The 26,855-nt window shown below is 43.3% G+C and overlaps 1 protein-coding gene across 3 annotated transcripts; it reads left to right on the top strand.

Moving 5' to 3' along the window:
- Positions 1-128: 128 nt before the first annotated feature.
- LOC121573742 (dystrophin-related protein 2) lies at positions 129-26,719 on the top strand. 3 transcript variants are annotated; one of them, XM_041885947.2, is made up of 24 exons: positions 131-342; positions 548-683; positions 14,397-14,577; positions 16,253-16,409; positions 18,570-18,678; positions 18,855-19,117; positions 19,428-19,574; positions 19,765-19,867; positions 20,009-20,069; positions 20,273-20,334; positions 20,433-20,507; positions 20,616-20,835; positions 21,594-21,679; positions 21,961-22,118; positions 23,316-23,482; positions 23,572-23,683; positions 23,781-23,917; positions 24,032-24,097; positions 24,940-24,987; positions 25,127-25,258; positions 25,465-25,699; positions 25,819-25,942; positions 26,054-26,152; positions 26,389-26,719. In XM_041885947.2, the coding sequence occupies exons 1-24, from the start codon at positions 340-342 to the stop codon at positions 26,400-26,402; spliced, it is 2,895 nt and encodes a 964-aa protein (XP_041741881.1). In that variant the 5' UTR covers positions 131-339; the 3' UTR covers positions 26,403-26,719. The 3 variants fall into 3 exon arrangements, with proteins under 3 accessions (XP_041741883.1, XP_041741881.1, XP_041741882.1); XM_041885948.2 differs by having other exon boundaries at positions 132-342; positions 19,789-19,867; positions 26,352-26,719; XM_041885949.1 differs by lacking the exon at positions 26,389-26,719 and having other exon boundaries at positions 129-342; positions 25,796-25,942; positions 26,054-26,143.
- Positions 26,720-26,855: the final 136 nt, after the last annotated feature.

The raw sequence follows: 26,855 nt of genomic DNA, 5'->3' as shown, positions 1-26,855 counted from the left end.
CCAGTGATTCAGCCACCCCCTCCCCTCCTCACCCCTCCCTTCCTCTCCCAGCCTGCTCTCTGAGGCGCTGGAGGTCCCTGTGCATGTGTTGTCCTCTGGAAGTCTACTTGAGTGCAGTGAAGATGAGGATGAGTTAATGTGGCATTATCCTCATCGGCTCAGTTGCTGCTGGCCACTGTCTTTCATTTGCTTTTCAATCTCTCTCCTCCTTTTGGCGCTGTGGGTGATGCAGCAGGACGGGTGTGGCAGTGAGCAGACTGTGGACGTCCTCTCTCAGGAGCCACAGAGACTTTTGGTGGTCCTGGGAACATTGTCCTGTCTGTGGAACGATTGAGCACAATGGTAAGATTCAGCTGTGAATCACTTTTGTCTGTGTATGATGATATCTTGAGTCATTCATTTCTATGTAGTTGGTAATAGTTTGTAAGTTATGTATTTTCCTTCATACCAATCAAGAGTTGTATTACACAATTTGCCCAAAAGTGCAATTCACTAATGTGAAGTCGTAAGCAGTCTGAGATTGTTATGCTGTCATTCTATGTTAAAGACTCAGAGACTGCATGAGGAGATCCATGTGAAACAGCAGCAGATTATGCTATGTCCTCCAGACCACGGTCACTCCAATGGAATAGAATCAGGGCTCTGTGACAGGATGACCACCAACCTGACCAGGGACATTGACCGTAAGTAGAAATACAGCAGTCATGCATGTGTATTACTCTGAAACTGTAATCTTTTAATTAAGTGTCTTTGGTTTTCAGTCACTCAGGCAACGTAGAGGGATGTGAGGGCGCTTGCCTTCTTTAATAAAGCGTCTGTACTAAAGGCAGTAACCATACTATTACCATACTAATACAGTGCTGCTGGAACCCTGAGGTCTGCTTAAAATGTCTCCAAAGCAGGGGTTTGCTTCGTTCTTTTATTCCAAAGTGCTTTGTTTATGCTGATACCAAATTGCCACAGCTTGAATACTATTGTGGGAAAAGCCATGTCTTTGCACAATAGACAAATATTGATATTTACCTATGACGTTGATTTACTTTGAATGTTTGCTTTGTTCGTTTATCCAGTATGTGTGTCCGTGTAAATTTGCAGAGACAGAGGTGTTCACTTGTTTTCCTCTCTGGCTTAAAACACCAGATTAATTAAATGTTCTGCTCAGCTAAGCATATTAACCATTTTATGTCTCTGTTTTGTACAGTTCATTATTTCAGAGACTTGACTTCAAGAAGAGTGCTCATTAAATAATTTGAAGGCCTGAGGAGTGAATTCATTTAACTGTTTATTTAAAGGATTTTCTCTGTGGTAGGATGAGAATGTCCAAACCTTTAACACGGACTTCCAGAGCTTTCTGGGTTAGTAATAATAGTTACTTTTACTGTTATATGTACCAATTGATTCTATTAACCATTGCCATAAAGGTAGGCCCTATTTCCATTGATACTTTTTTTAATGTAACCCTTTTGTGATGAAACTGACAACCAAACCAAAATACTATTAAAAGATACATATTTTAAAGGGGTTCACCCCAAATACAAAATGACATATTAGTTTTCTTACCCTTTAAGCAGTCTATGGACAAGGTTTGATAGCAATCCATGCTTTGGTTTAGTTTCCCTGGCACTGTTTCCAAATGTTTTAGTATTTGTGGCACAAATCCCATCCAAGTTCTGGTACCAATATAAAGTCACTTATAGATGATTTGAATATGATGTGCGAAAAATGCTAATGTTGGTAATATGTTATGAATTTGCAAAACGAATGATATGTTACGAATTCTAGCTGGCTAACGTTAGCTAGGCTAGGGGTTAGGGTTAAGGTTAGGATTAGGTTTAGGAGTTAGATTAAAGGGTTAAGGTTAGGGATAGGGTTAGGGGAAGGGTTAGCTAAAAGGGTTAAGGTTAGGGTTAGGGGAAGGGGAAGGGTTAGCTAACATGCTAAGTAGTTGCAAAGTAGCAAAAAGTAGTAAGTAGCTGAAAAGTTGCTAATTAGCTAAAATGCTAACGTTGTCAGTGAAGAGATTAGAACTTGCAACCTTTGGGTTGCTAGACATTCATGTTATACGCCTACCCATCCAACCACCCTACTTTCGTTTTTGCCTTAAGTAACCATCTGTCTTATGTAACCATACCAATATCTTACTAATTTGTGTCCCGGATTTAAATAAAATAAAATACAATTGTATTTGTCACACGCGCCAAATACAACAGGTGTAGACCTTACCGTGAAATGCTTACTTACAAGCCCTTAACAAACAATGCAGTTTAAAGAAAATTTAGTTAAGAAAATATTTACTAAATAAACTAAAGTAAAACATTTTTACAGATAAAATAACAATAACAAGGCTATATACAGGGGGTACCGGTACCAAGTCAATGTGCAGGGGTACAGGTTAGTTGAGGTTTAAAAAAAAAATTGGGGGGGGTCAATGCAAATAGGGTGGCCATTTGATTACTTTTTCAGCAGTCTTATGGCTTGGGGGAAGAAGCTGTTAAGGAGCCTTTTGGACCTAGACTTGGGGCTCTGGTACCGCTTGCTGTGCGGTAGCAGAGAGAACGGTCTTTGACTTGGGTGAATGGAGTCTTTGACAATTTTTTGGGCCTTCGTCTGACACCGCCTAGTATAGAGGTCCTGGATGGCAGGAAGCTTGGCCACAGTGATGTACTGGGCCGTACGCACTACCCTCTGGGCAGTGCAATTGAGATTACGTCATCTGTGGATCTGTTGGGGCGGTATGCGAATTGGAGTGGGTCTAGGGTTTCCGGGATGATGGTGTTGATGTGAGCCATGACCAGCCTTTCAAAGCACTTCATGGCTACTGACGTGAGTGCTATGGGGCGGTAGTCATTTAGGCAGGTTACCTTCACGTTCTTGGGCACAGGGACTATGGTGGTTTGCTTGAAACATGTACAGTAGGTATTACAGACTCGGTCAGGGAGAGGTTGAAAATGTCAGTGAAGACACTTGCCAGTTGGTCCGCGCATGCTCTGAGTACATGTCCTGGTTCTGGCCCCGTGGCCTTGTGAATGTTGACCTGTTTAAAGGTCTTGCTCACATTGGCTACGGAGAGCGTGATCACATAGTCGTCCGGAACAGCTGGTGCTCTCATGCATGCTTCAGTGTTGCTTGCCTCGAAGCGAGCATAAAAGGCCTTTAGCCTTTCTGGTAGGCTCGCATCACTGGGCAGCTCGCGGCTGGGTTTCCCTTTGTAGTCCGTAATAGTTTGCAAGCCCTGCCACATCCAACGAGCGTCAGAGCCGGTGTAGTAGGATTCAATCTTAGTCCTGTATTGACGCTTTGCCTGTTTGATGGTTCGTCTGAGGCCATAGTGGGCTTTCTTACAAGTGTCCGGATTAGTATCCAGCTCCTTGAAAGTGGCAGCTCCAGCCTTTAGCTCAGTGTGGATTTTGCCTGTAATACATGGCTTCTGGTTGGGATATGTACGTACGGTCATTGTGGGGATGATGTCGTCGATGCACTTATTGATGAAGCCAGTGACTGAGGTGGTATACTCCTCAATGCCATCGGATGAATCCCGGAACATATTCCAGTCTGTGCTAGCAAAACAGACCTGTAGCGTAGCAGCCGCGTCATCTGACCACTTCCGTATTGAGCGAGACACTGGTACTTCCTGCTTCCTGGTCAGATTTGCCAAATGGAGGGCGAGGGAGAGCTTTGGACGCGTCTCTGTGTGTGGAGTAAAGGTGGTCTAGAGTTTTTTTTCCTCTGGTTGCACATGTGACATGCTGGTAGAAATCAGGTAAAACAGATTTAAGTTTGCCTGCATTAAAGTCCCCAGCCACTAGGAGCGCCGCTTCTGGATGACCATTTTATTGTTTGCTTATGGCTTTATACATCTCGTTGAGTGCGGTCTTAGTGCCAGCATCAATTTGTGATGGTAAATAGACAGCTACGAAAAATATAGATGAAAACTCTCTTGGTAGATACTGTGGTCTACAGCTTATCATGAGGTACTCTACCTCAGGCGAGCAATACCTCGAGACTTCCTTAATATTAGACATTGCGCATGAGCTGTTATTGACCAATAGACACACACAGCACCACATTTACTATATAACGTTTAGTCTATGAGACCAGGCTGTTGAGCCTGCTAGGAGGTAGAAAAAAGACTAGTTGACCACCACCACTGTGAAAACCCTTTCAATCAGAGAAGATCAGATCTCACCCAGGGAATCTGATGCAATGAGTTGTGTGCTCATCAACAAATAATGATGAGTACTTCTTTACAGCAGGGGATATGCATATATGCATAAATGCCGACACTCTTTTCTGTCATGTAATTCCTTAGGCCGCAGTTGTAAGTGCCAACATGTTTTTTCAGTTTATTCTTTTTTAAGGGCTCTTCACTAATTCAAAAGCTCTGGTCCTAAGCCAGAAATGGAATCTAAAATACTTATATCAGATCACGTATCAAAGGGCAGACAGTGTGAGACAAACTTGCTTCTTGTCAGGCAACAGAATCAAATTCCTGCGCAAGCACTGGCGTAGCACAACCCCCCGCAGCCCCCACAAGGCGGGGGGTCCACGAGCCCAGGGGGTCGGAGCCCCCAGATAGCATAGCATATGAAAGAAATGTTTAGAATTACAGGAAAATAGCTTTAAAACTGCATAATTTTCTCTCAACCTCATGGCAAAATGTGTAGAATAGCAGGAAATTAGCTCAAAGAGTCGGGACAATCCTTTTCCAACAGGGAAACTTTATTTATATAGTTAAAAAAATAAGGAATTTGTTGCATTATGTTTTAGCTTAAGATTTACATTTAGTGGAATTTTATAAGGGAAAAGATTTGTTTGGGGATTTTTCAAAATACTTTCAATATTATTAATTTCCATGTCGGCTCTATGCCTGGCAATTCCCTTGTCCGGTGCAAAGGATCCCAGTTATAAACTGCTAAATGGCATATTATAAACTCTCCCAAAAAGTTAAAGAAATTCTATAAACAGGCAATAATGGATATTAACAAAGAAAATGTCTTATGTAGTTTCTTGCAGTAGCGTGCTGTGACTTATATTCCTCTCAAAACTGTGATTCCTAAAAGATGTGTCTGGAGATTTGGTTAACTCGATTTGCCTATAATCCTAAATTAATCAGGAATGAGCAGGGTCAGCTATACCATAAGGACCCCTTATTCATGTCCTCATTACATGTAGTGCAACAAGACACTCATGGTCTATAAAGTTCTCTATTTTTGATAGATTTAAACAAACAATATTGGAATCACCATGGTCACAACCATAAACTGTCAACTCCATCTGCCTGATAGATTAAGATAGAATATGAATTTTGGTTAAAATATGTTACATTTAATTAGGTTTTAGAGTCAAAGCAACTGAGGAAAAACCAATAAATGAAGGTTGTTCCTTTACTGGTAGCTGATTCTTTTGTCTATCAAAATATACTGAACAAAAATATAAACGCAACATGTAAAGTGTTGGTCCAATGTTTCATGAGCTGAAATAAAAGATCCCAGACATGTTCTATACGAACAAAAAGCTTATTTCTATCAATTTATTTGCACAGAATTGTTTACATCCCTGTTAGTGAGCATTTCTCCTTTGCCAAGATAATCCATCCACCTGACATATCAAGAAAATGATTAAACAGCATGATCATCATACAGGTGCACCTTGTGCTGGGGACAATAAAAAACCACTCTAAAATGTGCAGTTTTGTCACACAACACAATGCCACAGATGTCTCAAGTTTTGAAGGAGTGTGCAATTGGCATGCTGACTGCTGGAATGTCCACCAGAGCTGTTGCCAGAGAATTTCATGTTAATTTCTCTACCATAAGCCGCCTCCAACGTCGTTTTAGAGAATTTGGCAGTACGTCCAATCGGCCTCACAACCGCAGACCACTTGTAACCACGCCAGTCCAGGACCTCCACATCCGGCTTCTTCACCTGCGGGATCGTCTGAGACCAGCCACCCGGACAGCTGATGAAACTGTGGGTTTGCACAACTGAAGAATTTCTGCAGAAACTGTCAGAAACCGTCTCAGGGAAGCTCATCTGTGTGCTCATCGTCCTTACCAGGGCCTTTACATAATGGCGCCGGAGGGGATGGCTGCCGTTTTTCAGGCTCCTAACCAACTGTGCTATTTTGTTAGTTTTTTTGCATTGTTTGTACCTTATCTTTTTACTTATTGTGTACATAATGTTGCTGCTATCATCTCTTATGACCAAAAGGAACTTCTGGACATCAGAACAGCGATTACTCACCTCGCACTGGACGACGATAATATAGAGCTGGCGGGATTTTCCATGCATCGGCAGGACAGAGAAGCTACGTCTGGTAAGACAAAGTGCAGCGGTGTGTGTCTATTTGTCAATAACAGCTGGTGCGCGATGTCTAATATTAAAGTAGTCTCGAGGTATTGCTCGCCTGAGGTAGAGTACCTTATGATAAGCTGTAGACCACACTATCTACCAAGAGTTCTGTCATCTACAGTTGAAGTCGGAAGTTTACATACACTTAAGTTGGAGTCATTAAAACTGGTTTTTCAACCACTCCACAAATTTCTTGTTAACAAACTATAGTTTTGGCAAGTCGGTTAGGACATTTACTTTGTGAATGACACAAGTAATTTTTCCAACAATTGTTTACAGACAGATTATTTCACTTATAATTCACTGTATCACAATTCCAGTGGGTCAGAAGTTTACATACACTAAGTTGACTGTGCCTTTAAACAGCTTGGAAAATTCCAGAAAATTATGACATGGCTTTAGAAGCTTCTGATAGGCTAATTGACATCATTTGAGTCAATTGGAGGTGTAACTGTGGATTTATTTCAAGGCCTACCTTCAAACTCAGTGCCTCTTTGCTTGACATCATGGGAAAATCAAAAGAAATCAGCCAATTTTTTGTAGACCTCCACAAGTCTGGTTCCAAATGCCTGAGGATACCACGTTCATCTGTACAAACAATAGTACGCAAGTATAAACACCATGGGACCACGCAGCTGTCATACCGCTCAGGAAGGAGACGCGTTTTGTCTCCTAGAGATTAACGTACCTTGGTGCGAAAAGTGCAAATCAATACCAGAACAACGGCAAAGGACTTTGTGAAGATGCTGGAGGAAACAGGTACAAAAGTATCTACAGTAAAACAAGTCCTATATCGACATAACCTGAAAGGTCGCTCAGCAAGGAAGAAGGCACTGCTCCAAAACCGCCATAAAAGAGACAGACTACGGTTTGCAACTGCATATGAGGACAAAGATCGTACTTTTTGGAGAAATGTCCTCTGGTCTGATGAAACAAAAATATAACTGTTTGGCCATAATGACCATCATTATGTTTGGAGGAAAAAGGGGGTCCTTGCAAGCCAAAGAACACCATCCCAACTGTGAAGCACGGGGGTGGCAGCTTCATGCTGTGAGGGTGTTTTGCTGCAGGAGGGACTGGTGCACTTCACAAAATAGATGGTATCATGAGGAAGGAAAATTATGTGGATATATTGAAGCAACATCTCAAGACATCAGTCAGGAAGTTAAAGCTTGGTCGCAAATGGGTCTTCCAAATGGACAATGATCCCAAGCATACTTCCAAAGTTGTGGCAAAATGGCTTAAGGACAACAAAGTCAAGGTATTGGAGTGGCCATCACAAAGCCCTTACCTCAATCCTATAGAACATTTGTGGGCAGAACTGAAAAAGCGTGTGCGAGCAAGGAGGCCTACAAACCTTACTCAGTTACACCAGGAGGAATGGACCAAAATTCACCCAACTTATTGTGGGAAGCTTGTGAATTGCTACCCGAAACGTTTGACCCAAGTTAAACAATTTAAAGGCAACGCTCCAAATACTAATTGAGTGTATGTAAACTTCTGACCCACTGGGAATGTGATGAAAGAAATAAAAGCTGAAATAAATCATTCTCTCTACTATTATTCTGACATTTCACATTCTTAAAATAAAGTGGTGATCCTAACTGACCTAAGACAGGGAATTTTTACTAGGATTAAATGTCAGGAATTGTAAAAAACTGAGTTTAAATGTATTTGGCTAAGGTGTATGTAAACTTCCGACTTCAACTGTATATTATTCGTAGCCGTCTATTTACCACCACAAACCAATGCTGGCAGTAAAACCGCACTCAACGAGCTGTATAAGGCCATAAGCAAACAAGAAAATGCTCATCCAGAAGCGGCGCTCCTAGTGGCCGGGGACTTTAATGCAGGCAAACTTAAATCCGTTTTACCTCATTTCTACCAGCATCTCACATGTGCAACCAGAGGGAAGAAAACTAGACCATGTTTACTCCACACACAGAGACGCATACAAAGCTCTCCCTCGCCCTCCATTTGGCAAATCTGACCATAATTCTATCCTCCAGATTCCTGCTTACAAGCAAAAACTAAAGCAGGAAGTACCAGTGACTCACTCAATACGGAAGTGGTCAGATGACACCGATGCTACGCTACAGGACTGTTTTGCTAGCACAGACTGGAATATGTTCCGGGATTCATCCAATGGCATTGAGGAGTATACCATCTCAGTCATCGGCTTCATCAATAAGTGCATCGACGACGTCGTCCCCACAGTGACCGTACGTACATATCCCAACCAGAAGCCATGGATTACAGACAACATCCGCATCGAGCTAAAGGCTAGAGCTGCCGCTTTCAAGGAGCGGGACACTAATCCGGACACTTATAAGAAATCCCGCTACGCCCTCAGACGAACCATCAAACAGGCAAAGCATCAATACAGGATTAAGATTGAATCCTACTACACCGGCTCTGACGCTCGTAAGATGTGGCTGGGCCTGAAAACTATTACGGACTACCAAGGGAAACACAGCCGCGAGCTGCCCAGTGACGCCAGCCTACCAGATGAGCTAAATGCCTTTTCTGCTCGCTTCGAGGCAAGCAACACTGAAGCATGCATGAGAGCACCAGCTGTTCCGGACGACTGCGTAATCACGCTCTCCGTAGCCGATGTGAGCAAGACCTTTAAACAGGTCAACATTCACAAAGCCGTGGGGCCAGACGGATTACCAGGATGTGTACTCAAAGAGTGCGCAGACCAACTGGCAAGTGTCTTCACTGACATTTTCAACCTCTCCCTGACCGAGTCTGTAATACCTACATGTTTCAAGCAGACCACCATAGTCCCTAAGCCCAGGGAAGCAAAGGTAACCTGCCTAAATGACTACCGACCTGTAGTACTCACGCCAGTAGCCATGAAGTGCTTTGAAAGGCTGGTCATGGCTCACATCAACAGCATCATCCCAGATACCCTAGACCCACTCCAATTCGCATATCGCTCCAACAGATCCACAGATGACGCAATCTCAATCGCAGTCCACACTGCCCTTTTCCACCTGGACAAAAGGTTCACCTATGTGAGAATGCTGTTCATTGACTACAGCTCAGCATTCAACACCATAGTGCCCACAAAGCTCATCACTAAGCTAAGGATACTGGGACTAAACACCTCCCTCTGCAACTGGATCCTGGACTTCCTGACGGGCCGCCCCCAGGTGGTAAGGGTAGGCAACAACACGTCTGCCACGCTGATCCTCAACACTGTGACCCCTCAGGGGTGCGTGCTTAGTCCCCTCCTGTTTTCCCTGTTCACCCATGACTGCGTGGCCAAACACAACTCCAACACCATCATAAAGTTTGCTGATGACACAACAGTGGTAGGCCTGATCACCGACAATGATGAGATAGCCTATAGGGAGGAGGTGAGAGGCCTGGCGGTGTGGTGCCAGGACAACAACCTCTCCCTCAATGTGAGCAAGACAAAGGAGCTGATCGTAGACTACAGGAAAAGGCGGGCCGAACAGACCCCCATTAACATCGACGGGGCTGTAGTGGAGCGGGTCGAGAGTTTCAAGTTCCTTGGTGTCCACATCACCAACAAACTATCATGGTCCAAACACACCAAGACAGTCGTGAAGAGGGCACGACAACACTTTTTCCCCCTCAGGAGACTGAAAAGATTTGGCATGGGTCCCCAGATCCTCAAAAAGTTATAGAGCTGCACCATCGAGAGCATCCTGACTGGTTGCATTACCACCTGGTATGGCAACTGCTCAGCATCTGACTGTAAGGCGCTACAGAGGGTAGTGCGTATGGCCCAGTACATCACTGGGGCCAAGCTTCCTGCCATCCAGGACCTGTATACTAGGCGGTGTCAGAGGAAAGCTCCAAAAATAGTCAAAGACTCCAGTCACCCAAGCCATAGACTGTTCTCTCTGCTACCGCACGGCAAGCGGTACCGGAGTGCCAAGTCTAGGTCCAAAGGGCTCCTTAACAGCTTCTACCCCCAAGCCATAAGACTGCTGAACAATTAATAAAATGGCCACCCGGACTATTTACATTGACCCCCCCCCCCCATTTGTTTTTACACTGCTGCTACCCGCTGTCTATTATTTACATTTACATTTTAGTCATTTAGCAGTATCTATGCATAGTCACTTTACCCCTACCTACATGTACAAATTACCTCGACTAACCTGTACGCCCGCACATTGACTCGGTACAGGTACCCCCTGTATATAGCCTCGTTATTGTTATTTTATTGTGTTACTTTTTATTATTATTTACTTTAGTTTATTAAATATTTTCTTAACTCTTTCTTGAACTGCATTGTTGGTTAAGGCCTTGTAAGTAAACATTTAACGGTAAGGTCCACACTTGTTGTATTCGCTGCATGTGACAAATGAAGTTTGATTTGATTTGACCTGACTGCATTTCGGAGTAGTAACCTATTTTAGTGGGCAAATGCTCTCCTTCAATGGCCACTGGTACGCTGGAGAAGTGTGCTCTTCACGGATGAATCCCGGGCAGATGGCGTCGTGTGGGTGAGCGGTTTGCTGATGTCAACGTTGTGAACCGAGTGCCCCATGGTTGTGGTGGGGTTATGGTATGGGCAGGCATAAGCTGCAGACAACCAACACAATTGCATTTTACCGATTTTGGCTTTTTGAATGCACATGACGAATGCACATGACGAGATCCTGAGGCCCATTGTCGTGCCATTCATCCGCCGCCATCACCTCATGTTTCAGCATGATAATGCACGGCCCCATGTTGCAAGGATCTGTACACAATTCCTGTAAGCTGAAAATGTCCCAGTTCTTCCATGGCCTGCATACTCACCAGACATGTCTCCCATTTTGCATTTTTGGGATGTTCTGGATCGATGTGTACAACAGCGTGTTCCAGTTCCCGCCAATATCCAGCAACTTCGCACAGCCATTGAAGAGGAGTGGGACAACATTCCACAGGCCACAATCAACAGCCTGATCAACTCTATGCGAAGGAGATGTGTCTCGCTGCATGAGGTGGTCACACCAAATACTGACTGGTTTTCTGATCCACGCCCCTACCTTTTTTTTAAAGGTATTTGTGACCAACAGATGCATATCTGTATTCCCAGTCATTTATTTCAATTGACTGATTTCCTTAAATAAGCTGTAACTCAGTCAAATCTTTGAAATTGTTGCATGTTTTGAGTTTGCGAGAAAGGCATTTCACTGTACTTGTGCATGTGACATTGAAACTTGAAATGTTGCGTTTATATTTTTGTTCAGTGTATATACAGTGGGGGGAAAAAGTATTTAGTCAGCCACCAATTGTGCAAGTTCTCCCACTTAAAAAGATGAGAGAGGCCTGTAATTTTCATCATAGGTACACGTCAACTATGACAGACAAATTGAGAAAAGAAAATTCAGAAAATCACATTGTAGGATTCTTAATGAATTTATTTGCAAATTATGGTGGAAAATAAGTATTTGGTCACCTACAAACAAGTATTAATGGCACCTGTTTGAACTTGTTATCAGTATAAAAGACACCTGTCCACAACCTCAAACAGTCACACTCCAAACTCCACTATGGCCAAGACCAAATAGCTGTCAAAGGACACCAGAAACAAAATTGTAGACCTGCACCAGGCTGGGAAGACTGAATCTGCAATAGGTAAGCAGCTTGGTTTGAATAAATCAACTGTGGGAGCAATTATTAGGAAATGGAAGACATACAAGACCACTGATAATCTCCCTCGATCTGGGGCTCCACGCAAGATCTCACCCCGTGGGGTCAAAATGATCACAAGAACGGTGAGCAAAAATCCCAGAACCACACGGGGGGACCTAGTGAATGACCTGCAGAGAGCTGGGACCAAAGTAACAAAGCCTACCATCAGTAACACACTACGCCGCCAGGGACTCAAATCCTGCAGTGCCAGACGTGTCCCCCTGCTTAAGCCAGTACATGTCCAGGCCCGTCTGAAGTTTGCTAGAGTGCATTTGGATGATCCAGAAGAGGATCGGGAGAATGTCATATGGTCAGATGAAACCAAAATAGAACTTTTTGGTAAAACTCAACTCGTCGTGTTTGGAGGACAAAGAATGCTGAGTTGCATCCAAAGTACACCATACCTACTGTGAAGCATGGGGGTGGAAACATCATGCTTTGGGGCTGTTTTTCTGCAAAGGGACCAGGACGACTGATCCGTGTAAAGGAAAGAATGAATGGGGCCATGTATCGTGAGATTTTGAGTGAAAACCTCCTTCCATCAGCAAGGGCATTGAAGATGAAACGTGGCTGGGTCTTTCAGCATGACAATGATCCCAAACACACCACCCGGGCAACGAAGGAGTGGCTTCGTAAGAAGCATTTCAAGGTCCTGGAGTGGCCTAGCCAGTCTCCAGATCTCAACCCCATAGAAAATCTTTGGAGGGAGTTGAAAGTCCGTGTTGCCCAGCGACAGCCCCAAAACATCACTGCTCTAGAGGAGATCTGCATGGAGGAATGGGCCAAAATACCAGCAACAGTGTGTGAAAACCTTGTGAAGACTTACAGAAAACATTTGACCTGTGTCATTGCCAACAAAGGGTATATAACAAAGTATTGAGAAACTTTTGTTATTGACCAAATACTTATTTTCCACCATAATTTGCAAATAAATTCATTAAAAATCCTACAATGTGATTTGTCTGTCATAGTTGACGTGTACCTATGATGAAAATTACAGGCCTCTCTCATCTTTTTAAGTGGGAGAAGTTGCACAATTGGTGGCTGACTAAATACTTTTTTTCCCCACTGTATTTAAAATGTTGTTAGTATTAAGATAAATATTTGTGGACATTATTTTTAGAGTGTCCCGTCTTTCAAGAATCCCTGCGCTCTAAAACAGCACCATTTTCTCTCAGCCTCATAGCAAAATGTGTAAAATAGTATGAGATTCGCTATAATACTGCACATTTTTCTTTCAGCCCAGAGGACATTTCTCCAAAAAGTACAATCTTTGTCCCCATGTGCAGTTGCAAACCGTAGTCTGGCTTTTCTATGGCCGTTTTGGGGCTTCTTCCTTGCTGAGCAGCCTTTCAGGTTATGTCGATATAGGACTCGTTTTACTGTGGCTAAAGATACTTTTGTACCGGTTTCCTCCAGCATCTTCACAAGGTCCTTTGCTGTTGTTCTGGGATTGATTTGCACTTTTTGCACCAAAGTACGTTCATCTCTACGATACAGAACTCGTCTCCTTCCTGAGCGGTATGACATCTGCGTGGTCCCATGGTGTTTAAACTTGCGTACTATTGTTTGTACAGATGAACGTGGTACCTTCAGGCGTTTGGAAATTGCTCCCAAGGATGAACCAGACTTGTGGAGGTCTACAATTTATTTTCTGAGGTCTTGGCTGATTTCTTTTGATTTGCCCATGATGTCAAGCAGGCACTGAGTTTGAAGGTAGGCCTTGAAATAAATCCACAGGTACACCTCCAATTGACTCAAATTATGTCAATTAGCCTATCAGAACCTTCTAAAGCCATGACATCATTTTCTGGATTTTTCCAAGCTGTTTAAAGGCACAGTCAACTTAGTGTATGTACATTTCTGACCCACTGGAATTGTGATACAGTGAATTATAAGTGAAATAATCTGTCTGTAAACAATTGTTGGAAAAATTACTTGTGTCATGCACAAAGTAGATGTCCTAACCGACTTGCCAAACTATAGTTGATTAACAAGAAATTTGTGGTGTGGTTGAAAAACAAGTTTTAATGACTCCAACCTAAGTGTATGTAAACTTCCGACTTCAACTGTAGGTCAAATTAAGATCCTACATATGTAGCGCTAGAGAGCATGACTCCCAGTGTGCAGTAATGCCAAGTCTCATAGATTTGGCACAAGACACAGAATTTTTGCCTTATTTGCAGTGACACATCTTCCTGTAGTGTGTACAGTGGCTCAGTCAGGATCACAACCATGCATAAAGGTTTGAACAGATACAGTATATAGTTTGCAGGAATAAATCACTTGAAGATTTAGTCCGTTTTTTGTCTACATTTGCTGTCTATTTTTTTGTATTGTAATGGCCATCTGTCATGTGTACCTGCTTGTGTCTCATCTAGCTCGGGGACGCCTCTCCATGCCACAGTGTCAGTGTGAGCCACAGCCCCACCCTGGGGTTCCGAGGGACCAGGAGTGGGCCAGAGACGGCAGAGGACCATCCAGCCAGCAGGGAGGGCAGTGTGAAGACTGTGAGATGTGTCTGCGGTGTAGGAAAGTCCAATACAGTCCTCATAACACCAGGTAGGACTGTGCAGAGGCAGGATTTGTGTATAATGCATTATTCCTAATGCTTGGAAAGAAGTGTATAGCACTGGGCAGAAAGGATGTATTTCTGTTGACGGGCCCTGTCTGAAATGTTATCGTTAGCCTTGGGTCTGCAGAAACCACACATACTTAGTATGAACTTTGTATGTAATGTATGTAATGTATTGTACATGAATGTGTTTTCATAATATTATGTATGAGTTGAGTCTTAATATGAGCATGAGTCCACGAAGAGCATGTTTATTTGTGCAGTGTGTGTGTGTGTGTGTTATGCCTGTCCATGTGTGTATGTCTTGTGTACGCTGATGCGAGGACTGATGTTTCTGGGTTAATTATTACACAAGGTAAGCCAGTCAAGCGGCAGGAGAGAGATGCAACCCTGCATTTCCCCAGGCATTAGCTTTCAGCTTCCATACAGAACAACCCATTTTTCTTTTTCTGTGATGCCAGTAGAAGTCAAACACAACTCTGATAGTTTGAAGGAAGCATTTGTGTGATGGTAAAATAACATCATCATTTTTAAATTGCTTGTGGTTGTTTATTTTGCTTAACAAGCGGTTTGAGATTCTGTCCGTTATGAAAAGCGCTATAAAAGTTCAATAAATTATTATAATTATTATAATAGATATTTACTCCACAAAATCCTTAACTGTGGTGTGTTTTCTTTAACAAATGTGTTGTGATGTGCCATTCTAGATGTATTTATATCATGTGACTTCTGTTAATTTAGCCCCTGACTTTCTGGACCTGTGTCTGTGGCTCTGTTTTGTCAATTCCATTTTCCTGTTTGCTTACGGTTTACAATTTTAGTAAATTGCTACTTGTGTGCCGTGTTGTTTTTGTCACTGCCGAGGAGAGTGGAACTCATTGAACCGGGGAGAATTCTATGGAGAGCGGGGGAAATTAGTGCTAACCCACAGCTTATCTCCCAGGCTTTAATTAGCACATGAACCATGAAGGGACCCCCACTGACTCTCACAGCACTTAATAGACAGGCTGGATTTAGCATTTTAATTTCTGGTGTTGACGTTGAACTGACAGAAAGTAGACGTTGCTCTGAATCATAGATAACGCAGAGGGAAACATGCCCTGCAAGAATGTTACTTGTCATTACCATGTTGGATTGTGTGTTTGAGGGTTCCCTCGTTCAGACTGCTGGGCTCAGAAGTGGCCTCTGGCAGGGCATTGATTGACTCTGGAGGCTGAGGTCAGGTCAGGGATCACTGGTGGACTCTAGGGCATATTTGGCAGAATCTCAATTGCATACTCCTCGCGTCCTCTCTCCTCGCCTCCTTCTCAAAACCCATTGGAGGAGAAGTTCACCTCTGGCTTTCTCATCCAATGGGTTTTGAGAAGGAGGCGAGGAGAGAGGAGAGAGGATGCGAGGTTTATGCAATTGAGATTCTCGCACTGTGCTGATAGGCCTTGATGGAGAGTATGGTCTGGTGCGGTGTTATGAGGAAGTCAGTACAGTACATTTGAAACACATCCATTAATTCTTAACCACCCACACATAAAGATCTCCCACTTTCAAACTTTTCACATATTTTGGAATGATTTGTGAGAAAAATGCTGTATTTACTCAACATTTAACAATGTATATACGATTAGTGATTGTCTGTGTTTCAAAATGTATTTCCTATCCACACAGTGTAGGACTGGAGACTCTCTCAGACATTAATGAGAGGCTACAGCGTTCGTTACAGGACATCATTGATTGGCTATCTGTGAAGGATGAGGAGCTATCTGACAGTTTGCCTTTACATGGAGATATAACAAGCTACAAGCATCAGAGTGAGGTACATCAGGTAGGCCAAAACAATCTAGAAGATATACATTTTATTTGTTTGACTTTTATTGTGTATTTATTGCAGGATATGTACACAACAGACGTGCCATATATAAATCAAATACGAGCATAATAATGGCTTTGTACAGTTATTTTACATTAAGCCATTGTTTATGGGGTGGTTGGCAAGAATGGTTTAGATGATCTTTAAATGCCCATGCAAAATCATCTCTACAGTCTTTGACGTCTGTCAGTTGTACTGAATCGCAAACTCCCAATGCATGCAATGTATGAAATGTAGTCCAAGTGAAATTATAAATAGAGAGAGAGTACTTCAACCCACATTATGATGTAGTCTGAAAGTATTGTCATTGGAAATCAACACAGATTCAGTCTGGAGCCTGAGCTTGTGAATATTTCTTCTCTTGTTTGCTCCTGGCTATATTTGCCAGTCCACAGAGGTCTGTTATCTAATTCAGTTACAAGGGAGAAAAAAACAAGATATTCAGTGTCTTATGTATAGGGTAGTATATTTTACATTTACATTTTAGTCATTTAGCAGACGCTCTTATCCAGAGCGACTTACAGTTAGTGAGTGCATACATTTTCATACTGGCCCCCCGTGGGAAACGAACCCACAACCCTGGCGTTGCAAGCGCCATGCTCTACCAACTGAGCTACAGGGAACTAGCCCCCTGGGGAAACTAGCCCCTCCCCACAAGATGCCACCAAATTATTTTCCCAACACTTTCCCTGGCTGTCACTGTTCTTGCTGAACGAAAAATGTCCTCTGTGTCAACACAACTTTTGGAGATATTTCAACAAAACGATTTAGTGGTAAGTTGATTTTAAAAAATGAAATGTATTCCAATGAAGTTAGATCTATATATATTTTTTAAATATACAAGTAGGAAAGCCTTAAAATAAGTAATCCACTTGTTTAGAGAGAAAAATTGGGCTACTAGGCTACTAGGGGGTAACTGGCCCCTGGGGGCGATTTACCCCTTTATGGTTATGAATGTGTTTCTACCTGTCATTTAGACAATGACTAGCCCAGTTAGTGCTAGTTTATGCTAACTTGCTAGCTAGCAACTTCACTAGCAGTAAATGCTAGCCAGCTAGCTAGTTAGCATAAGCTGCTAGGAGTGCTAGCTAGCAATCTTAGTACCAGATCGTTTGAGGTAAAATACATAAAAAATATAACGTAACTTCATTTCAGTTGTAAATGTTTCCACTAGTGACTGATAGCTTTACAGTTAATGCAACTTTATAGCATTTTAGCAATTTTACACAGCATTTTATGTCATATAGCTAGATAGCTATCTATGTTTTTAAGAGAGAGCTTTTCAATTGGCATCTCTCCCCCTGTTTTCAGTCACAGGTGGGGACTGGATTAGGTGTGAGCAGTGCAGGAGGTGGGCTCATGAGTTGTGCTCCAATTTTACTGGGGATAGCTTTATTTGTGACCTACAGGTACAAATTAGAATCGTGCAATAGCAGAGCATAAGAGAGTTGCCACATCAATGTTACACTGAGTTAATTAGTTAAGTTATTGTTATTAAATGTTATTTTCCAATGTTATTTTATGTTATTATTTATATTCCATTCCAATATTATATTCCAATGATAAAAAAAAAAAAGAATTAAAAACAACTATAATGCAAAACCTTTTGCTCCTGAATGTCATTTTAAAGACTGCTGGGATTTAAAATCTTGCATTATTCAAATCATATTTAGTGCAATTGTACATCATGGATTGTATGGAAAAGGGACAACAAAGAAAGAACAAAGGAAAATTAATGTGCAGGTGAGTTAAAAAGAGGGACTTTACATCAAACCAGCAGTTACCCTGGTACTTTATAAAAATGCCCCTTTTCTAAAAACAAAATTTCATGAATTAACTAAAAAAGTGTAAACTGTAGCCATTTATTTCTTATAGTTTATTCGCCTAAGCATGACCTTCATCCACATACCAATTTTTTTCTCAAAACGTTGCTTTTTTGTGTCCGCAATTAGATATTGTTCTTAGGGGGGGGGGGCTTGTTACACCCTAGTATCCTGCTCCAGTTTTCTGGTTTTATTAACGTTAAGTCTTGTTATGCTGCTATGTGCAGCACTTAACCCAGAGCAGATAGAATGATGATGGAACGGATGTCTGTTCTGTTGATCTCATCCGTAGGTTTTTGTTGAGGAGTTGAAGTCTCGGGGACCTTTTATTTACTCTGTGTTGGAGTCTGCTCAGGCCTTTCTGTCACAATGTGCCACTGTGGATCCAGATGACAACAAAGGTGGGGAAGTCAACAAGATATGGCAAACCCAATTATCAGATCGACAAGTTACGAAGTTAGTTATGTGTTCCTGGTTAGGAAGAAAATGCTTATCTCATAATTAGCTGAATCCTGATTTGTCATTGTCTCTCCAGTGAGATCTGCCCTTTCTGTTTCTCTGCATCTCCTGTCTGTAGACATGAGTACTCGGCAGCAGAGTGGCGGTCGCTGGGTGTGGAGGCAGGCTGCAGTGGCCGGAAACCTGTGGGAGAGTGTGATGTCACGCAGCGTTCAGCGCCACAAACACATGCAGTGTACTCTGGAGCGCCTCACAGAGCTACAGGGGGCCGTGGAGGAGCTGTGCCTGGACATGGAGCAGGCTGAGGGGGTGCAGGAGGCCTGGGGGCCCATAGGAGACCTCCTCGTTGACTCACTGCAGGACCACATCGATGCCACCAAGGTATGCAGGAATCAACAACACACAACCATTTTTGTTTTCCACTACTAAGGTCAATTTTTCTTTTCCATTATATAATGACTACTGAGCCGAACATTGAAAGTGAGCTGATATGCTCCAAATGCTTGGGCATAGAATAACAAAATTAGCAACTATGCTCTACACATTATATAGTTTGATCTATTCTAGATTGCTTTAGCAGCAGATACAGCACATTTGGTCAAAGACCCTATGTAGGCTACATACCAGGATATTGTGTTATGATTGGCAAATGGTTGCCATGTTAGTGACTGGTATGGCCTCTATGTTGTAGTTGTTCCAGGAGGAGCTGACTCAGGGTCAGGCGGGCATGAAGCATGTCAACCAGCTAGTCCACCAGCTGACCATCTCCAGTGTCCCCCTGTCAGAGGATAACACCCAGGGTCTGGAGCAACTCAACACCAGGTGGAAACTGCTGGAGGTACAAAAAAAGGGAGTGGCTAAAATCCAATATGAGATTTTACAATGCTGATCTTCCCCTGGAAGCATGTTCTCCAGCAGTCTAATTTTCCCATCACTTTTCTAAAGCCTCTTGATGTCAGATCCCATGTAGTATGTTACTCTGTCCCTGGGAATGTGCTGCAGCATGCTTAGAGATGTGTGTGCTGTAGTGTGTGTGTGTTTCCCTGTTGCAGGAGTCCACTGAGAAGAGGCTGAGGCATCTGCAGGATGCCCACAGAGACTTTGGGCCCAGGTCCCAGCATTTCCTCTCTGGTAAGGTGTTTCTCTCTCTCTCTGCTGGAGAACCCCCTCAGAACGCTGATTATATTTGCCATGCTGTGTGCCCTTGCTCTTCTGGTTACATTTGCCATGTTACATTATTGTGCTTGCTTGATTTACATTGTTTTATTTTAGGTTCAGTGCAGATTCCATGGGAACGTGCCATATCGCCCAACAAAGTGCCATACTACATTAAGTAAGCATAAATAAAAACACAAAAAATGTCTAAACCAGTGTGAAAAAATACCAGCCTTCCAGCACAAATACAAGTCTACCAGCATGTCACAACAACTTCCCTCTTTTCGTGACCCGTGTCCCAGTTTGTTTACTGTGACCACCATATTTACTGTGACCCCTGTCCCTCTACGTCTCTCTACATTTTACTCTCTCTCGCTACAGCCATCAAACCCAGACCACTTGTTGGGATCATCCACAGATGAAAGAGCTCTACCAGGCACTTGGTAAGACTGCAGAAAAATATCTGCATACACCTGATTGCAAGGATGCTTCCTATTATGGTGTTGATCTAAACATGCCCTTATTTACCATCTTTCCCCAGCTGATCTGAACAATATCAGGTTCTCTGCCTACAGAACAGCCATGAAGCTTCGACGTGTACAACAGGCCTTGAGATGTGAGTGTGTTACTGTGTCCGGTGGCCTGTAATAGTAATAGCCCCACTCAGTCACCGCAGCAGTAGTGTTACAGCTAGCACCCTTCTCCCTTTCCCCTCTACCCTCAGTGGACAAGCTGAGCCTTGGCTGTGTGGCAGCGGTGTTCCAGGGCCTGGACTCGGGGTACAATGACCCCGTGGCGGACGCTGTGGAGGTTATGGATGTCCTGGAGGTCATCCATGCTCTGACCAGCCTGTACGAGCAGCTGCAGGAGAAACATGGCATCTTGCTCGACATCCCCCTCTGTGTGGACATGTGTCTCAACTGGCTGCTCAATGTATATGACAGGTCTGCCTAACCTTAACATAATCTTCTTTTTCTACAGTTTATTCCCCTTTGTGTCTATCCTTTAGCCCTTCCATTCCCAATCTCTATCTATTCCATAACAAATCCCTCTCTCACTCTGTCCCTTAAATATTTTCCCTCCCTCCCTCTCCATCTCTCTCTGCATCTTCCTCTCATCCTCTCTTCCTCTAAGAGACATCCTAGGTCAGCCCCACATCAGGGGTTGCTCTCTCTATCTTTTAGATCATTTAGCTACAGTACATCACTCTTAGCAGGGCTCCATGGATTAGCCATTCAGTTTAGTGAACAATATTCCCCAGGGCAACATCACCAACCAAGTATCAAATGAATATCCATTGTTGCGTGACAACACTCAGTTTGTGTGTGTGTGTTTTATACTGCGGCCTTTACGCTCTTGGGATAGCGTGCTATAGTCCCTGGGAGATTGTGTGTGTGTGTGTGTGTGTGTGTGGCTATAGATGCTTTCCTATGCACTTCAGCTGAGCGGCTAAAGGCCAATACAGTGAGTATAGCGCTCTGGGGCAAACACCTGGATATCTTATGAATGTGCGTGGATGTGCATTTGTGTGTGAGAAGGAGAGAGATAGTGAAGGTGCATTACTGAATTATCTCATGCTTAGATGGCAGTTGACTCCGTTGAGTAAAAATGTATACTGCTGTGAAAAAACATCCACCTCACCCCATACTGCGTGGTAATCAAACATTGAGATTTCCTATTTTTCTCTCTCTGCACCCTCTAGTGGCCGTAATGGGCAGGTGAGAATCCTATCTTTCAAGACAGGACTGGTGTGCCTATGCAATGCTGACATTCAGGAGAAGTGCAAATGTAAGATGTGCTTTGTTACTGTATATGATGCATTTTCAATCAACCGTAACTTCCCTGTAGCTCAGTTGGTAGAGCATGGCGCTTGCAACGCCAGGGTTGTGGGTTTGTTTCCCACGGGGGGCCAGTATGAAAAATGTATGCACTCACTAACTGTAAGTCGCTCTGGATAAGAGTGTCTGCTAAAATGACGTAAATGTAAATAATCACCACAAGCAAGTTTAAGAGTACAGAGAAGTGTAGGTTGTCTCCTATATGTCCTGTCTGAGGAGAGGGTATGTTAGATCTGTTCTGGCAGGTGTCTGAGCCTGGTGGATGTGCTGATCAGCAACACCTCAGTGCCCTGCTCCAGGAGATAATCCAGATCCCATGGCAGCTAGGAGAGGTGGCCGCCTTCGGAGGGAGCAATGTAGAGCCAAGCGTGGCCAGCTGCTTTCGCATGGTGAGCTAGGATTTACATTGGTCAAACTAGCTGCTATTGTTAAGTATAGCCCAAGGTTTTCCCCATCTAATTCCCTGTTATTGTGCAAGATTACAATAAGTAAAATCCAATCTGTGTTAAAAACTGATACTTGTCATTAAATTATTTCCAATCTTGATATGTGATGTTGTTGATTATCAAAGTGGATTTTGAACATTCTTTATGCATCTGTAAGGTGCAATCTATTCCAAATAATGTGAGCAGCAGAGTAATGTCACAGAGGATTTGAGGTTGTTTATAAGTCTTTGAGAGTAGCTCTGAGACCATGGTGGAGACATGCAGATGCCTGATTAAACACTGTGAGCCCTATTCAACTAACCATCTATGATGACAGTTATGATAACTCAAACCATATAATGTTAAAAGCTAATGTCAAACATTAATGATAAATACTGAGACATCAATGCCTTGTTTCTGATAGGCTCTTTTAGATCAGCCAGTCATATGCTTCTGTTTCATCTTGACATGTCTGAGTGAGATTAGTAAACATTAAACTATTTCAAAGGGGTCATGGCATTTTAATAGGCTGTGTTAACTTATCTGAAAGGGCTAATTACCACAGGCTCTGTCACTCTGACCTTTTGCTATCTGTCAGCTTGTTTGTGTGGGCTTTACGGAGGTACTTATGTGTACATTGGGGTATTTGTGTACGTTGTGTGTATTTGTATGTGCACATGCATGTCTGTTTGTGTAGTAAATATGTGATTTGTCCTCTGGTATGTCTCCATGATAGAAGCAGTCCTTCACTCCAGTGGCTTCGGGATGCTACTATAGTAGACATGCTTTATCAGGCTCCACAGCTGTATTAGAGCACACCACTGGAACCCAAAAGGGAATGACAATTTAATTATGCAATTTCTCTCATCTAGGCCCTCAAGAAATGTAACATGGAGTGCCTTTCAAACCATTTTAATGAGAATTTAGTCCAGTAATGAACATTAGTGACTCATGAGGCTTTTCTTTAACATTTCTTATCATCAATGTCAGGAATTATTTCTGGCAATAAATGACTGTAAAGCGCCAGTAATTTGCTACAGCTCTACTTATTCAGTCTCTGAAGGGGACCAGCTGCCCTCAAGCTGCCAGAGAGCACGGCCCCTGCCTCGGGATCTCTGGTGGTCTCATGGTCCTCTTCTCCTCCCCACTGTGTGGCTGCAGGCTCCTGGGAAGACCTCCATCCAGCTGTCCCACTTCCTGGAGTGGATGAGCCTGGAGCCCCAGTCCGTGGTGTGGCTGCCCGTGCTGCAGCGAGTGGTCCAGGCAGAGAATGCGCAACACCAGGCCAAGTGCTCCATCTGCAAACAGTGTCCCATCAAAGGCTTCAGGTGAGCCACAGGGCCTCGACAGGGGAACTCCATTTCAACCATAAAGAGAATGTCAATAATGTTTAGGCTTTTAACTCATTTTCCCCCAGATACAGAAGCCTCAAGCAGTTCAATGTGGACATTTGTCAGAGCTGCTTCCTGTCCGGGCGTAGTACCAAGGCCAAGGCTTTAATTTACCCCATCATGGAGTACTACACCCCAGTAAGACTAATTATATTATGCCATACTACACCCAAGCATGGCTACAAGAATATTCCCATGGAATTGAAATGTACATTTTTTTCTGATCTCTGAACAGACCACCTCAGGGGAGAGGATGCGTGATTTTGCCAAAACACTGAAGAACAAGTTCAGATCAAAGCAGTACTTCAGCAAGCATCCCCAGAGGGGCTACCTGCCTGTACAGTCTGTCTTGAGGGCAGGGAGTGAGGAGACGTGAGTCCATATAATTAGTTCTAAAGCCTGGGAGGTCTTATGTGATGGCACATCCAGAGACTGTCAGCACAGATTGACTCCTGACTTTGATTGACATCTCTGTGCTTCCTTTAGGCCCAGCTCGTCCCCAAGGCTTCCCCACTCAGACACACACTTCAGGATTGAGCACTATGCCTGCAGGTATGAGTCAAGAAATCCTAATATAGCATCAGCCACCTGCTGCTGCCCATTAGCTGGGTAGACTTCACCCCGGGGGTGTTGGGTCAGGCTGAGTCAGAAAAGTGGGCCTGAAGCCTACCAGCGCTAGGGCCAGGAGGAGAGCACGTTGAAGGTCAGCAGGGTCCACAGAACCTTATAACCCAGTTTCTCAGGCAATGACTCCTGCAGCCTATATTTGGAACAGCTGGGCTGAGATCAGCAGCCTGCGCATAGTGAACACTACGTGCATACAAAGGCTATCCCCGGCACCGCTGTGTTTACTTCAACAAAGCAAGTATTATGTCAGCCACACATTTGTCAGTTTCTTTACTTCAATGTCAGGGAAGAAATCTCTAAAAACTTCTCTAGTAACTTCTTAATTTTAATCTGTACATTATCCATGCATGCAGTCTTTATCTGTCGCTACATTCTGCCCTCAGCAGCACTGCCCACGATGTGCCTTTTCTCTGAAATAATCTTCTCCACACAGATGAACATGATGCCACTAATGAGCATGGTGGAGTGGTGTGACTCCCTTATTTCGGCTTAATCATATTAAAACATTTAGTCTGGCATGTCCTCATTCTCTGCCAGATCATGTTTATAAAAATTTAAGCAACAAGTGAAGAAAGCACATAAATGTAATTCTGCCAAGGAAAGTGTCTACAGAAAAGCACAGAAGCCTGATTTAGGAGCAACAGTTAAAGTGTTCCCCCTTGTAATGTTTAGACTGCTGCATTTGTACTTCTTGGAATTCCCTCCCATGATACATATTCCCTTTACCTCACAGTGAACTATGTTTTTACTGTCTGCTTCTGTTCAAGACTCGCTGAGATGGATGACCAGAACTGCTCCTTCTTCAATGAGAGCCTGTGAGTTTATCATATAAAGCTCTTACTTAATGATACGACAAGATGAGACTGTGTCCTTAGAGAACATTACATTATCTTTACTCAGGTTTTCTCACATGTCCGCATAGTTCATTCTGTCCTTCCCTCTGTTAATGGCCAGGGATGAGGATCAGTACCTTGACCGCCTGGAGCAGGACTCCCTGGCCTCCTGTCATCATTACCTGGGTTATACAGGCTGTGAGACCCAGGATGAGCTGCAGAGGACACTGGCCATGCTGGAGAATGAGAACAGGTGAGAGGTCACTAACGCTCATGTCATTATCATTTCATGAGTGGTGAGATCAGTCCAATCACGTCCAAATCAAAATACTTCTACCATCAGGGTATCAAATCATATCCAATCATAATTTGTTTACCTCTGATCTGCCATAAGAGCATAGATGAAGACATAAAAACACAAATGAGTGCCTGGGGTCACAAAGGTATAATTTCCCCCAGGGTGCTCCAGGGGGAGTACCGACGTCTGAAGTGGCAGCATGCTGAGGCCCAGGCATGTCCACACCTGAGAGAGGGCTCTGTGGACCAGGAGGACTACCAGGACCAGGCCTTGCTGGCTGAGGCCAAAGACCTGAGGCACCATAAGGGCAGGCTGGAAACCCGTATGCAGATCCTGGAGGACCACAACAAGGAGCTAGAGTCCCAGCTCCACCGGCTCAGGGAGATTCTACAACAGGTGAGTCCCAGCCAGAGATTAGCAGACAGGAGGATGCCTCGAATGCACAGTCCTGTCCACATGAAAGTGCATCGTTTTATTTCCTCATGATATTAGAATATGTTTTGTGAGTCCAACAGAACAGAGAGGATTCAGAGGACAATGTATCGACTGGAACACCATCATCTGTGTACTCTCCTGTGTCACGAAGAGACCAGCTGGGGAGACAGCTAAGCTCAGGAGCCTCCAACACAGAACCCCCAGGTAACATACTACGCTAGTTTGATATGAGGATTAACTATCAAAGACATGTTGCCATTAGGGGCTTGTCTAGAAGGGAGCCATCATGCCTTTGTTTTCCCTCTGTGTAACCAGGGCCGGCCTTGGAGCCAGAGCAGGGTGATACAGCCTATCACCTTCAACAGGTCATAGAGCAACTGAAGAACGTCTTCCCCTTAGAGACCAGAGAGAACGGTGAGTTCAAAGGGGTGATAACCTGGCACAAAGGCTGCATTCTTCTGATAATGATCAGTGGGATATCTCCACTGCATAATCCTTATCACATCAGAAAAATATGTCTGAAAAGTATGCCAGCCTTCTTTGACCGTCTCTGGATATTCTCTAAGAGTGTGTACTTAGTACATTTAAATGTCTGTTCTTTTTGGCCCCATAGGTGTAGCATCACCTTTTTGACTTGTTTGCCATTCCAGAGACCAGACTGTGAACCTAACAACATCTATCCTTAACGGATAGCCTACAAGATTCCTCTCACTATGATCGAGCACATATCACTACTAAGCTCCATGTGTGTTTTATCCACCTTAATACACATTGAAATGAATAAACAGGCTGATAATGAGAATCATGACTCTGTTTTACAAAATAAGTGTACATTATGGATGTCCAGTGGTCAAATGTACTACTGGATGGAAATCTGATGTGTTGTTTTATGGTGTCAGGCCCGTCTTTGTCTATGTGTAATATTTCGTGATGTTGATATTTTTTTACATTTTCAAGAATGAATAAATTCATAATTCAATGTTTCTCTCTAAGCATTTAATTATTTGGAACAAAAGTACATTTCCACATGCAGTTATTCAAGTCAATATTCAATATTCTGGGGGCTCAGTAATAGTTTTAATATATGAAAAAGTTATATTTCATTGTCACAATGTAG

The sequence above is a fragment of the Coregonus clupeaformis genome, chromosome 9 (assembly GCF_020615455.1).
Source record: "Coregonus clupeaformis isolate EN_2021a chromosome 9, ASM2061545v1, whole genome shotgun sequence".
Classification (NCBI taxonomy): domain Eukaryota; kingdom Metazoa; phylum Chordata; class Actinopteri; order Salmoniformes; family Salmonidae; genus Coregonus; species Coregonus clupeaformis.
Note: the sequence above shows the minus strand (reverse complement) of the source record. Positions and strands in the feature narration are given on the sequence as shown.

Bases quoted from the DNA above. Each gene is read 5' to 3' on its own strand.
- LOC121573742 (XM_041885947.2), top strand. The intron at 20,335-20,432 runs GTAAGACTGCAG...ATCTTTCCCCAG, and splicing joins AGAGCTCTACCAGGCACTTG to CTGATCTGAACAATATCAGG. The intron at 24,098-24,939 runs GTATGAGTCAAG...CTTCTGTTCAAG, and splicing joins ATTGAGCACTATGCCTGCAG to ACTCGCTGAGATGGATGACC.